Source organism: Physeter macrocephalus, chromosome 8 (assembly GCF_002837175.3).
Source record: "Physeter macrocephalus isolate SW-GA chromosome 8, ASM283717v5, whole genome shotgun sequence".
Lineage (NCBI taxonomy): Eukaryota > Metazoa > Chordata > Mammalia > Artiodactyla > Physeteridae > Physeter > Physeter macrocephalus.
The window spans coordinates 59,251,172-59,265,646 of record NC_041221.1 but is presented as its reverse complement, the minus strand read 5'-3'; the positions used below and the strand labels follow the sequence as shown (position 1 = coordinate 59,265,646).

General features: G+C 37.3%; 1 protein-coding gene across 2 annotated transcripts in view; it reads right to left on the bottom strand.

Annotated features, from left to right (window-relative positions):
• Positions 1 to 14,475, bottom strand: part of MTREX (Mtr4 exosome RNA helicase) — a 134,509-nt gene that overhangs the window by 88,817 nt on the left and 31,217 nt on the right. For both annotated transcript variants that reach the window (XM_024130240.2, XM_024130274.2), the window contains 3 exons: positions 11,780 to 11,954; positions 10,579 to 10,669; positions 1,037 to 1,161 (listed from right to left, as the gene is read on the bottom strand). In XM_024130240.2, coding sequence (XP_023986008.1) covers positions 1,037 to 1,161; positions 10,579 to 10,669; positions 11,780 to 11,954 — 391 coding nt within the window. The remainder of the gene's footprint in view (positions 1 to 1,036; positions 1,162 to 10,578; positions 10,670 to 11,779; positions 11,955 to 14,475) is intronic.

Genomic DNA, 14,475 nt, shown 5'->3' with positions numbered 1-14,475 from the left:
AACACCATGTATATGACCTACCTAAAAGACTTTAAGGAGACAAACTTTTGAATTCAACATTTCAAAAAGAAAAAGTTTTTTAAAAAAACCCTTAAGTCAGGAAGAGAAAAATGGGGGAAAATGAGGTCTATCAAATTATACTACCATCAGTTCAATTTTACTAATTCCCTAATCAGGGATAAATATCAATACATGATTTGAGTTTCCACATGATCTTGGATCCATACCTAGACCTGTGATGCCATAATTAAAGACTTCTATTTCTCCATAGTAGCAGTAATGGGGACACAGAATGCTCCCGGAGGTAAAATGGAACTTTTCTAGCCCACAGAGACTTTTCAAAGCCTTACTAAAACAGCAGGTTGATCTAACTCCTCCAGAAGATCCACTGTGTTTCTATGCTGCAGAAGCAACATGGGTGTTACAAGAATACCATAAGAGAGCTTATAAATGGATAAAAAATAAATTTGTCAGCATTCTGGTATAAAGGAAAAATAAGGGCAGAAAAATAAAGCCAAGAATGAATTTAGTACACATGAACAAAAGCTTGTTATAAGGTCCTTTAATGCTGCTAAAATTAGACTAGAAAAGCAAAAAGCAAATACAGTCAGTAAGAAGTCTGCATTCACATGAAAACAATCAAATCACACTCTCAGGAAATGCCCAGCTTTTTCCCAGTACCAAGGTCTTAGAGAAAATTCTCTACTGTGTACTCGTGGTTCATTGTATTAATAGTTTCCAAACCTGGCAGGTCATCATGATCAATTTAGGAGCGTTTAAAAGTTAAAGATTTCAAAACCCAAGACCCTACTACTCCCAGAGATTTTGATGTATTGGGTTTGAGATGCGACTCAGAAAATTCACTTATAAAAAAATTAGTCGGTTGATTTTGATAAGCTTGCTCGATTTAAAAAGTAGTTTCACATTAAAATGTCTTCTTTGTTCTAGGCAGCATCAGGAACGAAGTACAGGATATAGTAAGGCCAACTTGTAACATTTTAAATATTGAAAACATCAAAAAAGGGAAAGAAAATACCTGTTTATGTAAGTGGCAAATCCATTCAGCAAACTGCCGGGCATTTGGAATAGTAGCCGAAAGAAAGACATAGTGAACATTATCAGGAAGCAAGATAATAGTTTCTTCCCATACGACACCACGCTCTGAAAAATACAAATACACCTTGGATTCAACGTCACTTTATTATTTTCTTTCAAGCTCAATAATTAGAAATACAGACCATGTTGCACAAGGATATTTTAAGCCACAGACCCTTACTGTAAACTACTTTAGTTCTAACCATGAATTCATTTAATAGAAAGTTAGTAGACTAAACCACCATAAACATAATGTACTCTGAAATAACAGCCTGCAAAAAGCAGTACCAAACTGAATCCTGTTCAAACAGCCTAACAAGAGTCCCAGGACAATGGAAATAGTATTTCCATCTCACTTAGAGAAGCAGAAGTTGTTGGCTTATAGAAAGTCACAGTAACAAATTTCAAAGAAACACCATTACTACAGCATATAGCATCGTTCATCTAAATTACCATCATGATCTCCAGAGATGAAAGAAAGATTTGATAAACAACAAAACTATAAGTCAGATGGAAAAAAACCGGAAAAATCCATGTGAGAATTTCCCTCCCATAAATGAACAAATCAATATAGGATTCATGATTTAAAAACCAAAATAACTGTTTTGAACCTAATCTTATGAATTTCACAAAAGTGAAATTTTTAAAAAGGGTAAATGATTTCTTAAACTTGTATTACTTTCACTATGAATACAGGTTAACACACTGCTTTAATTCAAATAAAAACTAAGCTTTAAGTGTTTACATATTAAACATTTAACTTTTAAATGTTTGTTAACTTTCGCCCTCCAAGTTCCACCCAAAATTCCAAATAAACTTAATTTTCCATTACAGTAGTGCAATAGTTCAAGTAAAGGAAAAAATTTTTTGCTCATTTTTATTTCATAATCCTCATTTTATTTTTTTTTTAACGTAGGGTTTTGTTTTTATTTTAATTAATTATTTATTTTTGTCTGTGCTGGGTCTTCGTTTCTGTGCAAGGGCTTTCTCCAGTTGCGGTGAGCAGGGGCCACTCTTCATCGCGGTGCGCGGGCCTCTCGCTATCACAGCCTCTCCTGTTGCAGGGCACAGGCTCCAGACGCACAGGCTCAGTAGTAGTGGCTCACGGGCCTAGTTGCTCCATGGCATGTGGGATCTTCCCAGACCAGGGCTCGAACCCGTGTCCCCTGCACTGGCAGGCAGATTCTCAACCACTGCGCCACCAGGGAAGCCCCCTCATTTTATTTTTTACCATAAACATGTACTTATTTTTTTAAAAAATAAAATAAATAAAAATCAAGAATGTTAACTTTGTAGGCTAGAAGTTTTGGGAATTCTTTAACATTAGTTATACTAGAGAGCTCTCTACTAAAGGGAACTAATTTTAATTCCATTTTAAAAATGTGAATTTGCATTTTCTCACTCAAAACTTGTTACTTTTTAAGAAGCTGTAACTGAATGAGATCCTACTGGAAATATCACATCATGTTATCCACAAATTAGTTTATGTGAACTCTACTCACATGGAAGATCAACAACTACTTGTTCAAAATTCCTAATGCCATTTTTTTTAACATCTTTATTCGAGTACGATTGATTTAGTATTGTGTTAGCTTCTGCTGCATAACAAAGTGAATCATCTATATGCGTATGTATACCCACATATCCCCTCCCTCTTGCATCTCCCTCCCACACACCCTATCCCACCCCTCTAGGTGGTCACAGAGCACCGAGCTGATCTCCCTGTGCCATGCAGCTGCTTCCCACTAGCTATCTATTTTACATTTGGTACTGTACATATGTCAGTGCTACTCTCTCTCTTTGTCCCAGCTTACACTTCCCCCTCCCCAAGTCCTCAAGTCCATTCTCTACCTCTGTCTTTATTCCTCTCTTGCCCCAAGGTTCTTCAGAACCATTTTTTTTTTAGATTCCATATACATGTGTGGGCATACGGTATTTGTTCTCTTTCTAACTTACTGCACTCTGTATGACAGACTCTAGGTCCATCCACCTCACTACAAATAATTCAATTTTGTTTTTTTATGGCTGAGAAATATTCCATTGTATTAATGTGCCACATCTTCTTTTTCCATTCATATGTCGATAGACACTTAGGTTGTTTCCATGCCCTGGCTATTATAAATAGTGCTACAATGAACACTGTGGTACACAACTCTTTCTGAATTATGGTTTTCTCAAGGTATATGCCCAGTAGTGGGACTGCTGGGTCATATGGTAGTTCTATTTTTAGTTTTTTAAGGAACCTCCATACTGTTCTCCATAGTGGCTGTATCAATTTACATTTCCACCAACAGTGCAAGAGGGTTCCCTTTTCTCCACACCCTCTCCAGCATATACTGTTTGTAGATTTTTTGATGATGCCCATTCTGACCGGCGTGAGGTGACACCTCATTGTAGTTTTGATTTGCATTTCTCTAATGATTAGTGACGTTGAGCATCTTTTCTTGTGTTTGTTAGCAATCTGTATATCTTCTCTGGAGAAATGTCTATTTAGGTCTTCTGCCCATTTTTGGATTGGGCTGTTTTTTTGATATTGAGCTGCATGAGCTGCTTGTATATTCTGGAGATTAATCACTTGTCAGTTGCTTCATTTGCAACTATTTTCTCCTGTTCTGAGGGTTGTCTTTTGGTCTTGTTTATGGTTTCCTTTGCTGTGAAACAGTTTTTAAGCTTCATTAGGTCCCATTTGTCTATTTTTGTTTTTATTTCCATTTCTCTAGGAGGTGGGTCAAAAACGATCTTGCTGTGATTTATGTCAGTGTTCTTCCTATGTTTTCCTCTAAGAGTTTTACAGTGTCTGACCTTACAATTAGGCCTTTAATACATTTTGAGATTATTTTTGTATATGGTTTAGGAAGTGTTCTAATTTCATTCTTTTACATATAGCGGTCCAGTTTTCCCAGCACCACTTATTGAAGAGGCTCTTTTCTCCACTGTATATTCTTGCCTCCTTTAGCAAAGATAAGGTGATCATATGTGCGTGGGTTTATCTCTGGGCTTTCTACCCTGTTCCATTGATCTGTATTTCTGTTTTCTGTCAGTACCATACTGTCTTGATTACTGTAGCTTTCTGGTATAGTCTGAAGTCCAGGAGCCTGATTCCTCCAGCTCTGTTTTTCTTTCTCAAGACTGCTTTGGCTATTCGGGATCTTTTGTGTTTCCATACAAATTGTGCAACTTTCTGTTCTACTTCTGTGAAACATGCCATTGGTAGTTTGATAGGGATTGCACTGAATCTGTAGATTGCTTTGGGTAGTACAGTCATTTTCACAATGTTGATTCATACAATCCAAGAACATAGTATAATTCTCCATCCCTTTGTATCATCTTTAACTTCTTTCATCAGTGTCTTATAGTTTTCTGCATACAGATCTTTTGTATCCTTAGGTAGGTTTATTCCTAGGTATTTTATTCTTTTTGTTGCAATAGTAAATGGGAGTGTTTCCTTAATTTCTCTTTCTGATTTTTCATAATTAGTGTATAAGCATGCAAGAGATTTCTGTGCATTAATTTTGTATCCTGCTACTCTACCAAATTTATTGATTAGCTCTAGTAGTTTTCTGGTAGCATCATTTGGATTCTCTATGTATAGTATCATGTCATCTGCAGACAGTGACAGTTTAACTTCTTTTCCAATTTGGATTCCTCTTATTTCTTTTTCTTCTCTGATTGCTGTGGCTAAAACTTCCAAAACTATGTTGAATAAAAGTGGTGAGAGTGGGTAACCTTGTCTTGTTCCTGATCTTAGAGGAAATGGTTTCAGTTTTTCACCACTGAGAACGATGTTGGCTGTGGGTTTGTCATATATGGCCTTTATTATGGTCAGGTAGGTTCCTTCTATGCCTCTCTTCCGGAGAGTTTTTATCATAAATGGGTGTTGAATTTTTTCGAAAGCTTTTTCTGCATCTATTGAGATGATCATATGGATTTCATCCCTCAATTTGTTAATATGGTGTACACACTGACGGATTTGCGTATATTGAAGAATCCTTGCATTCCTGGGATAAGACCCACTTGATCATGGTGTATGATCCTTTTAATGTGCTGTTGGATTCTGTCTGCTAGTATTTTGTTGAGGATTTTGCATTTATGTTCATCAGAGATGTTGACCTGTAGTTTTCTTTTGTGACATCTTCGTCTAGTTTTGGTATCAGGGTGATGGTGGCCTCGTAGAATGAGTTTGGGAGTGTTCCTCCCTCTGCTATATTTTGGAAGACTTTGAGAAGGACAGGTGTTAGCTCTTCTCTAAGTGTTTGATAGAATTTGGCTGTGAAGCCATCTGGTCCTGGGCTTTTGCTTGTTGGAAGATTTTTAATCACAGTCTCAGTTTTAGTGCTTGTGATTGTCTATTTATATTTTCTATTTCTTCCTGGTTCAGTCTCGGAAGGGTGTGCTTTTCTAAGAATGTGTCCCATTCTTCCAGGTTTTCCATTTTATTGGCATACAGTTGCTTGTAGTAATCTCTCATGATCCTTTGTATTTCTGCATTGTCAGTTGTTACTTCCCCTTTTTCATTTCTAATTCTGTTGATTTGCGTCTTCTCCCTTTTTTGCTTGATGAGTCCGGCTAATGGTTTATCAATTTTCTTTATCTTCTCAAACAACCAGCTTTTATTTTTATTGATCTTTGCTACTGTTTCCTTCATTTCTTTTTCATTTATTCTGATCTTGATGATTTCTTGCCTTCAGCTAACTTCAGGGTTTTTTTGTGCTTCTTTCTCTAATTGCTTTAGGTGTAAGATTAGGTTGTTTATTTGAGATTTTTCTAGTCTCTTGAGGTCGGATTGTATTGCTATAAACTTCCCTCTTAAAACTGCTTTTGCTGCATCCCACAGGTTTTGGGTTGCTGTGTTTTCATTGTCATTTGTTTCTAGGTATTTTTTTTATTTCCTCTTTGATTTCTTCAGTGATCTCTTGGTTACTTAGCAGTGTATTGTTTAGCTTCCATATGTTTGTATTTTTTACAGATTTCTTCCTGTAATTGACATCTAGTCTCACAGTGTTGAGGTCAGAAAAAATATTTGATATGATTTCAATTTTCTTAAATTTACCAAGGCTTGATTTGTGACCCAAGTGTTAGCTCTTCTCTAAGTGTTTGATAGAATTTGGCTGTGAAGCCATCTGGTCCTGGGCTTTTGCTTGTTGGAAGATTTTTAATCACAGTCTCAGTTTTAGTGCTTGTGATTGTCTATTTATATTTTCTATTTCTTCCTGGTTCAGTCTCGGAAGGGTGTGCTTTTCTAAGAATGTGTCCCATTCTTCCAGGTTTTCCATTTTATTGGCATACAGTTGCTTGTAGTAATCTCTCATGATCCTTTGTATTTCTGCATTGTCAGTTGTTACTTCCCCTTTTTCATTTCTAATTCTGTTGATTTGCGTCTTCTCCCTTTTTTGCTTGATGAGTCCGGCTAATGGTTTATCAATTTTCTTTATCTTCTCAAACAACCAGCTTTTATTTTTATTGATCTTTGCTACTGTTTCCTTCATTTCTTTTTCATTTATTCTGATCTTGATGATTTCTTGCCTTCAGCTAACTTCAGGGTTTTTTTGTGCTTCTTTCTCTAATTGCTTTAGGTGTAAGATTAGGTTGTTTATTTGAGATTTTTCTAGTCTCTTGAGGTCGGATTGTATTGCTATAAACTTCCCTCTTAAAACTGCTTTTGCTGCATCCCACAGGTTTTGGGTTGCTGTGTTTTCATTGTCATTTGTTTCTAGGTATTTTTTTTATTTCCTCTTTGATTTCTTCAGTGATCTCTTGGTTACTTAGCAGTGTATTGTTTAGCTTCCATATGTTTGTATTTTTTACAGATTTCTTCCTGTAATTGACATCTAGTCTCACAGTGTTGAGGTCAGAAAAAATATTTGATATGATTTCAATTTTCTTAAATTTACCAAGGCTTGATTTGTGACCCAAGATATGATCTATCCTGGAGAATGTTCCATGAGCACTTGAGAAGAAAATGTATTCTGTTGTTTTTGGATGGAATATCCTAAAAATATCAATTAAGCCCACCTTGTTTAATGTATCATTTAAAGCTTGTTTTCTTATTTTCATTTTGGGTGATCTGTCCATTGGTGAAAGTGGTGGACTGTTGAAGTTCCGTACTATGATTGTATTACTGTCTATTTCCCCTTTTATGGCTGTTAGCATCTGCCTTATGTATTGTGGTACTCCTATGTTAGATGCATAAATATTTACACTGTTATATCTTCTTCTTGGATTGATCCCTTGATCATTATGTAGTGTTCCCCTTTTTCATTTCTAATTCTGTTGATTTGCGTCTTCTCCCTTTTTTGCTTGATGAGTCCGGCTAATGGTTTATCAATTTTCTTTATCTTCTCAAACAACCAGCTTTTATTTTTATTGATCTTTGCTACTGTTTCCTTCATTTCTTTTTCATTTATTCTGATCTTGATGATTTCTTGCCTTCAGCTAACTTCAGGGTTTTTTTGTGCTTCTTTCTCTAATTGCTTTAGGTGTAAGATTAGGTTGTTTATTTGAGATTTTTCTAGTCTCTTGAGGTCGGATTGTATTGCTATAAACTTCCCTCTTAAAACTGCTTTTGCTGCATCCCACAGGTTTTGGGTTGCTGTGTTTTCATTGTCATTTGTTTCTAGGTATTTTTTTTATTTCCTCTTTGATTTCTTCAGTGATCTCTTGGTTACTTAGCAGTGTATTGTTTAGCTTCCATATGTTTGTATTTTTTACAGATTTCTTCCTGTAATTGACATCTAGTCTCACCCCTCACTCTCAGTCTGTATGTGTCCCTAGGTCTGAAGTGGGTCTCTTGTAGACAGCATATGTACACGTCTTGTTTTTCTATCCATTCAGCCAACTGACGTCTTTTGGTTGGAACATTTAATCCATTTACATTTAAGGTAATTATCAATATGTATGTTCCTATTACCATTCTCTTAATTCCTTTGGGTTTGTTTTTTGTAGGTCTTTTCCTTCTCTTGTGTTTCTTGCCTAGAGAAGTTCTTTTAGCATTTGTTGTAAAGCTGGTTTGGTGGTCCTGAATTCTTTTAACTTTTGCCTATGTGTAAAGGTTTTAATTTCTCCATCGAATCTGAATGAGATCTTTGCTGGGTAGGGTAATCTTGGCTGTAGGTTTTTTCCTTTCATCACTTTAAATATGTCCTGCCACTCCCTTCTGGCTTGCTAAGTTTCTGCTGAAAAATCAGCTGTTAACGTTATGGGGATTCCCTTGTATGTTATTTGTTGTTTTTCCCTTGCTGCTTTTAATATTTTTACTTTGTACTTAACTTTTGATAGTTTGTTTAATATGTGTTTCAGCGTTTCTCTCTTTGGGTTTATCCCAATGGTACTCTCTGTCCTTCCTGGACTTGACTATTTCCTTTCCCATGTTAGACAAGTTTTTGACTATCATCTCTTCAAATATTTTCTCAGTCCCTTTTTCTCTTCTTCTGGGATCCCTATAATTCAAATGTTGTTGCGTTTAATGTTGTTCCAGAGGTCTCTGAGACTGTCCTCAAGTCTTTTCATTCTTTTTTGTTTATTCTGCTCCCTGGCAGTTATTTCCACCATTTTATCTTCCAGCTTACTTATCCGTTCTTCTGCTTCAGGTATTCTGTTATTGATTCCTTCTAGAGTATTTTTAATTTCAGTAATTGTGTTGTTCATCACTGCTTGTCTGCTGTTTAGTTCTTCTCGGCCCTTGTTAAATGTTTCTTGTATTTTCTACATTCTGTTTCCGAGATTTTGGATCATCTTTACTATCATTATTCTGAATTCTTTTTCAGATAGGTTGCTTATGGCATCTTCATTTATTTGGTCTTGTAGGTTTTTACTGTACTCCTTCGTCTGTAACATATTCTTTTGCCACTTCTTTTTTTTTGTTTTTTTTGGGATGGGTGCTGTATTCCTGTCTTAGTGGTTGTTTGGCCTGAGACGTCCAGCACTGGAGTTTGCAGGCAGTTAGACAGAGCTGGTTCCTGATGCTGCGATGAGCACCTCTGGGAGGCCTCACTCAGAATGATATTCCCTGTGGTCCGAGGTTCTCTGTTAGTCCAGTGGTTTGGACTTGGAGCTCCCACCACAGGAGCTCGGGCCCAACTTCTGGCCTGGGAAGCAAGATCCTGCAAGCTTCATGGTGCAGTTAAAAAAAAAAAAAAAAGAAGAAGAAAGAAAGAAAAAGGAGCAGTACAATATCAAGAATAAAAAAGAAAATAAAATCAGTAAGATAAAGGTATATTAGGAAAAATAAAACTGCAACAAGGTAAAATAAAACCACAGCAGAAGAAAAAAAAGATTGGGGGGGCAACAAGCCAAAAGGAGAGATCACTAACAAAGTATAAAGAATAAAACAAAATTAGAAAAATAAAAGATTTATTAGGAAAAATTAAAATATAAAAGAATCAACAGCAATGAATCAACAACGTAAAACAGAACCCCAATCTAAAAGAGGAAAAAGGAAAAGGAAAAAAAAGGGAAGAAAAAAAAAAAACGGCTTGGCTATGCAGGTGGAGTTTACGTAGGGGGTGGAACTTAGGTAGTGGCAGGGTTTAGGCTGGGGTGGGACTTAGGTGGGTGGTGGGGTGAGCGTGGGGCGGGGCCTGTGCAGAAGGGGAGAGGCAACACGTCAAAAGGAGGGCCTCTAGAGTGTGGGGCTCAGGAGTTAGGAGGTAGGGCCCTGACTGAGGGTGTGCGGGTGTGATTTAGGCCCAGCTCGTTGGAGGGGTTCTCTGAGTGTAGAAGTAGGGCCCTGGGTGGTGGTGTAGTGCTGGGGCTGGGGCTCTGCGCTGTAGATGGGAGGCTCCGAGGACAGAGTATTAGGTCTGGGAGCCCAAAATGCTTCCTGGTGCCTAAGTGGACAGGGAAAGCACTGGCCCCGTTCCCTTCTGTTCTTTCGTGGCCCTCCCCCACCATCTCCCCTGGGGTCTACCCCATTGCCGCTGGGCCCCTAATTGTGGGTGGGTCCTGCTGGGTGCAAGAACTTCTCTCCCGCAGTCACCCCTCAGGGGTGCCGTCCCAGAGGTCCAGCCTTTACTTTTGCTCCCCTTTCCTCCCTCCCACTCCCTCAGGACCCACGTGGCTGGAGGGAGACTAGGTGGGAAGAGGATCAGGCCCGGGATCTCAACAGGTTCCTGGGGGTCCAACTGGGCAGGGGAAACCTGGCCATGCTACCTTTTGATCCTTTGCCCTCCCAATGGTTCCCCAATTTCCCCCATTGGGCATGGGATCCCTTCCCCTCCACAAGCCGCCCCTCAGGGATGCCTGTCCCGTCCTGCCTCCACTTCTCCTCCCACTTCACTCCCCCCATGCCCCACATCCTACACGGTCACTGGGGTTTCCTCCTGTCCCTTAGGTGTCAGTGGTCCCCCACTGGTACCTGGTAGGTGCCCTAGTTGTGAGGAGACGCGAATTCCGCATCCTCCTAGTACACCATCTTGACTCTGCCCCACCTAATGCCATTCTTAAATAAAATACATGCTCACATCTCAACAACACTACAGAATATACCTGAATCTCTCATGTAATGAATTTCATCAAATATGACCCAAGCAACTTCTCGCATAACTTCAGAACCTCTGTACAGCATACTTCTCAAAATCTGAAGAAAAAGGAGAAGATTTAGCAGGATTCTGACATACCAAAAGCTCTTCTACCTAGCAAGAAATTTTGGATATTCTTTTTTAACAGAAAGACTAAAATAATTTTAGGGAGATACATATCTCTTAAATACATAATATTCCTTCCCTAAATCCAAAATAAATGACTTCTCAAATAAGTAATCAGATATAACCCATGGAAAGAATTATCATCTCCATATCCATATATCCTTAATAAGAAGCCACTTCCTTGCATGTACAGCACTTAACCCAAGACCTACACTTGCTAGAATACGAGAATAACTTGAAGTTATCTTCTGTCTAACACAATGGATCTTATACTGTTATCCATTTTTTCTACCTCATCTTACCAATATGAATACTTTCTAGCAACCGTTATTCTGATTTCTGAGTTAAAGAAATATTCCATGGATGGAAGAAAGTTTTGAGAATGGAAAATAAACTTACTTTAGGCACCAAGATGAAAAGTGAGTAATGCTTTTGGGTAACTCTAAAAGCCAGAAGCTAATTTATGCTCTCTAGTGTAGCATGTCTTTGTAGAATGCAAGGATATAATTCAAGCATGTACAAAAGTACTTAGTAAAGACAGCTAATAGTGTCCAAAATGTAAAATGTTACAAAGATATACAAAACTTAACTGTGATTATGGAAAGAAGCTAAACATAACAGGGCATTTTTTAAAAAGTTAGTTATCTATTTGTATCAACACTCAGATACAGAAGAAAAAAAATCACACAGAACAAGGAGTCACTACATATTTGAAACTATGTACTGAAATCCTTGAAATTATACAAAACCATCAAATTATTTTCATGTCACTGACAATATGCTTTAAAAAATATTTTGTGAAGAAAAAACTGCATCTATATTATGACAAATAACAGAAATATTGGTAATTTACAACTAAATTCAATTACTAGAACTTGTTTTAAGATGAACTCTATCCCTTTCAAGTAAATCTACTCAGACAGTAAAATGTTACATTTTTATCAATATAGAGCAAGTAATAAAACATTAGCTGTTTTAACGGAATAGCCACATTAATTAAAAGGAAAATTAATTTAATTACATTGAGACACCATATAAATTACCTCTGTGGTCATAACAAGACAAGATGCTGTAGGATTAATAGTAACATCTCCAGTCATCAGACCAACATCTTGAAATTCTTCATACATTTCACGGTATTTCTGGTTACTCAGGGCCTTAATTGGGCTAGTAAATATTACACGCTGTTTTTCCCTTAAGGCCAATGCAATGGCATATCTAAAAATGTGAAAACAAATAAGAATAAAGAATTTACAAAACCATATCTTTAGAAGTATGTGATTTAAAAAATTCTATTAATATATAAATTGTGTCCAAAGTTTCCCTAATTACTTATCTTAAGTAGACTTTACAGAATATTAATGTCCTATTCTATTTACTTTCAACAAACTATAATAATAGTAATAACGATGATAAATCTGAAGAATAGTGTCTAAATGAATAAGAACGTTTTAAACTCTGGTCTCTTGGAGTTAATGTAACTTAATTACTAATACCAATGGATTACTAATGGTTATTACCCTATTTCATGGAAGTAAAACACCTTTGTTTCTCTAGATGGGCCTCCAAAAGTTTACAAAGCCTCTGCCTGTCAATTTATACATACACAGAGTATAAATACTTAGGAAACACTGGAAAGTGAGGTTTTTTGAGTTTCACAAATAAGTTAATCCATATGTATTCTCTCCCCACATGTATTAGTTATCAAGTCTGTCCTTTGTTTGTTTTTTTTAAATAAACAGTTCTGGCCTTTTTTTTTGGTCAGCAAACTTTATCTTTTTTAAAGATTTATTTATTATTTAAATTTTTAATTTTATTTTTGGCCGTGTTGGGTCTCCGTTGTGGCAAGCAGAACCTTCACTGAGGCATGCAGCTTCTTTTGTTGCAGTGCGCGGGCTTCTCTCTAGTTGTGGTGTGTGGATTTTCTCTTCTCTAGTTGTGGCATGGAGGCTCCAGGGTGCATGGGTTGCAGAGTGCACGGGCCCTGTAGTTTGCGGCACACAGGCTCTAGTTGAGGCATGTGAGCTTGGGAGTTGTGGCACGCAGGCTCAGTTGCCCTGTGGCATGTGGGATCTTAGTTCCCTGACCAGGGACCAAACCCACGTCCCCTGCAATGTAAGGTGGATTCTTTACCACTGGACCACCAGGGAAGTCCCATCAAGTCTGTCCTTGACTGGAAATTAAGGCAGGTTCCAACAGTTCTTCTGCAGAGATTAACAGAATGCAATATAGTTTTTCCTTTTTGAAGAAAATTCAGCAGAGTTAAGTATTTAAAAATAGACCATGAAATCAGGACTAAACTTAGCAGCATGGTAGATCCTTCTTATTTAAGATACAGTTCCTATCCACAACAGGCTTATAACCTATTTGGGAAAATAAAAATATGGGATTTCCCTGGTGGCACAGTGGTTAGGAATCCGCCTGCCATTGCAGGGGATACGGGTTCAATCCCTGGCCCGGGAGGATCCCAGAGGCCATGGAGTAGCTAGGCCTGTGTGCCACAGCTGCTGAGCCTGTGCGCTGGAGCACATGAGCCACAACTGCTGAGTCACGGGCCACAGCTGCTAAAGCCCACGCGCCTAGAGCCCGTGCTCTGCAACAAGAGAAACCAACGCAATGAGAAGCCTGTGCACCTCAATGAGGAGTAGCCCCCGCTCACCGCAACTGGAGAAGGCCCGCGCGTGCAGCAACAAAGACCCAACGCAGCCAAAAATAAATAAATAAAATAAATCAATTACTTAAAAAAAAATTTATACCAACCATGCCCCCAGTGAAATAAACAATTAAAAAATTAAAAGTTGTCCAAACATGATCAAATATGAATACTAAGAGATATACATGAAAGAGAAAAGAATATACAGATGCTACAAAAAATTAGAAGATATAAAAAGAAACAGGAAAGTGATCAATACTTTAGAAAAAGAAGCAGTCACGAGAAACTGAGTGGGCCCAGATGTTAGACTCAGCAGACAAAGACTTCAAAGAAGCTATAACAAACACGTCCAATAAACATAAGGAAACCATGTTCTAAGAATTAAAGGAAATAGTACAATTATTAAACAAATAGGTAATCTCAACAGACACCTGAAACTATAACAACATAACCAAATGAAAACTTTACAGATGAAAAGTACAATAATTGAAATGAAAAATCCACTAGGTGGGCTCAAGAGCAGATATGAGATGGAAGAAGAAAGTATCTAAATATGAAGATAGATCAATAGAAATTATCAAATCTAAAGAGAGAAACAGAAGAAAAATAAACAGACACTCAAAGATCTACGCAACAACCTCAAGTGTCCAAACATAAGTTCCGAACTGAGAAAGACGCAAGATAAATATTTGAAAAAATAACAATTAAGAAACTTCCTAGATTTGTTTTAAAAAACATTATAGATAACACAAGCACAATAAACCCAAGCAGGAAAAACTTTGGAATCACACCTATAAACAGAATCAAACTGCTGAAAGTCTTCAAAGCAGCAAGAGAAAAACAACTCAAAACATACAAGAGAATACCATCATAATTAAGCCTTACTTCTGATGGGAAATAATGGGAGTAGAACGAAACAACGTCAGCTGAATGAGTATCCAATGTTGAAAGAAAAAAAACTGTCAACCAAGAATTACATATTCAGTGACATTATCCTTTCAAAAATAAAAGCAAAATAAAGACATTTCCAAATAAAAACTGAGGAAATTCACTGCTAACACATCAACCCCAGAAGAAATATTCTTA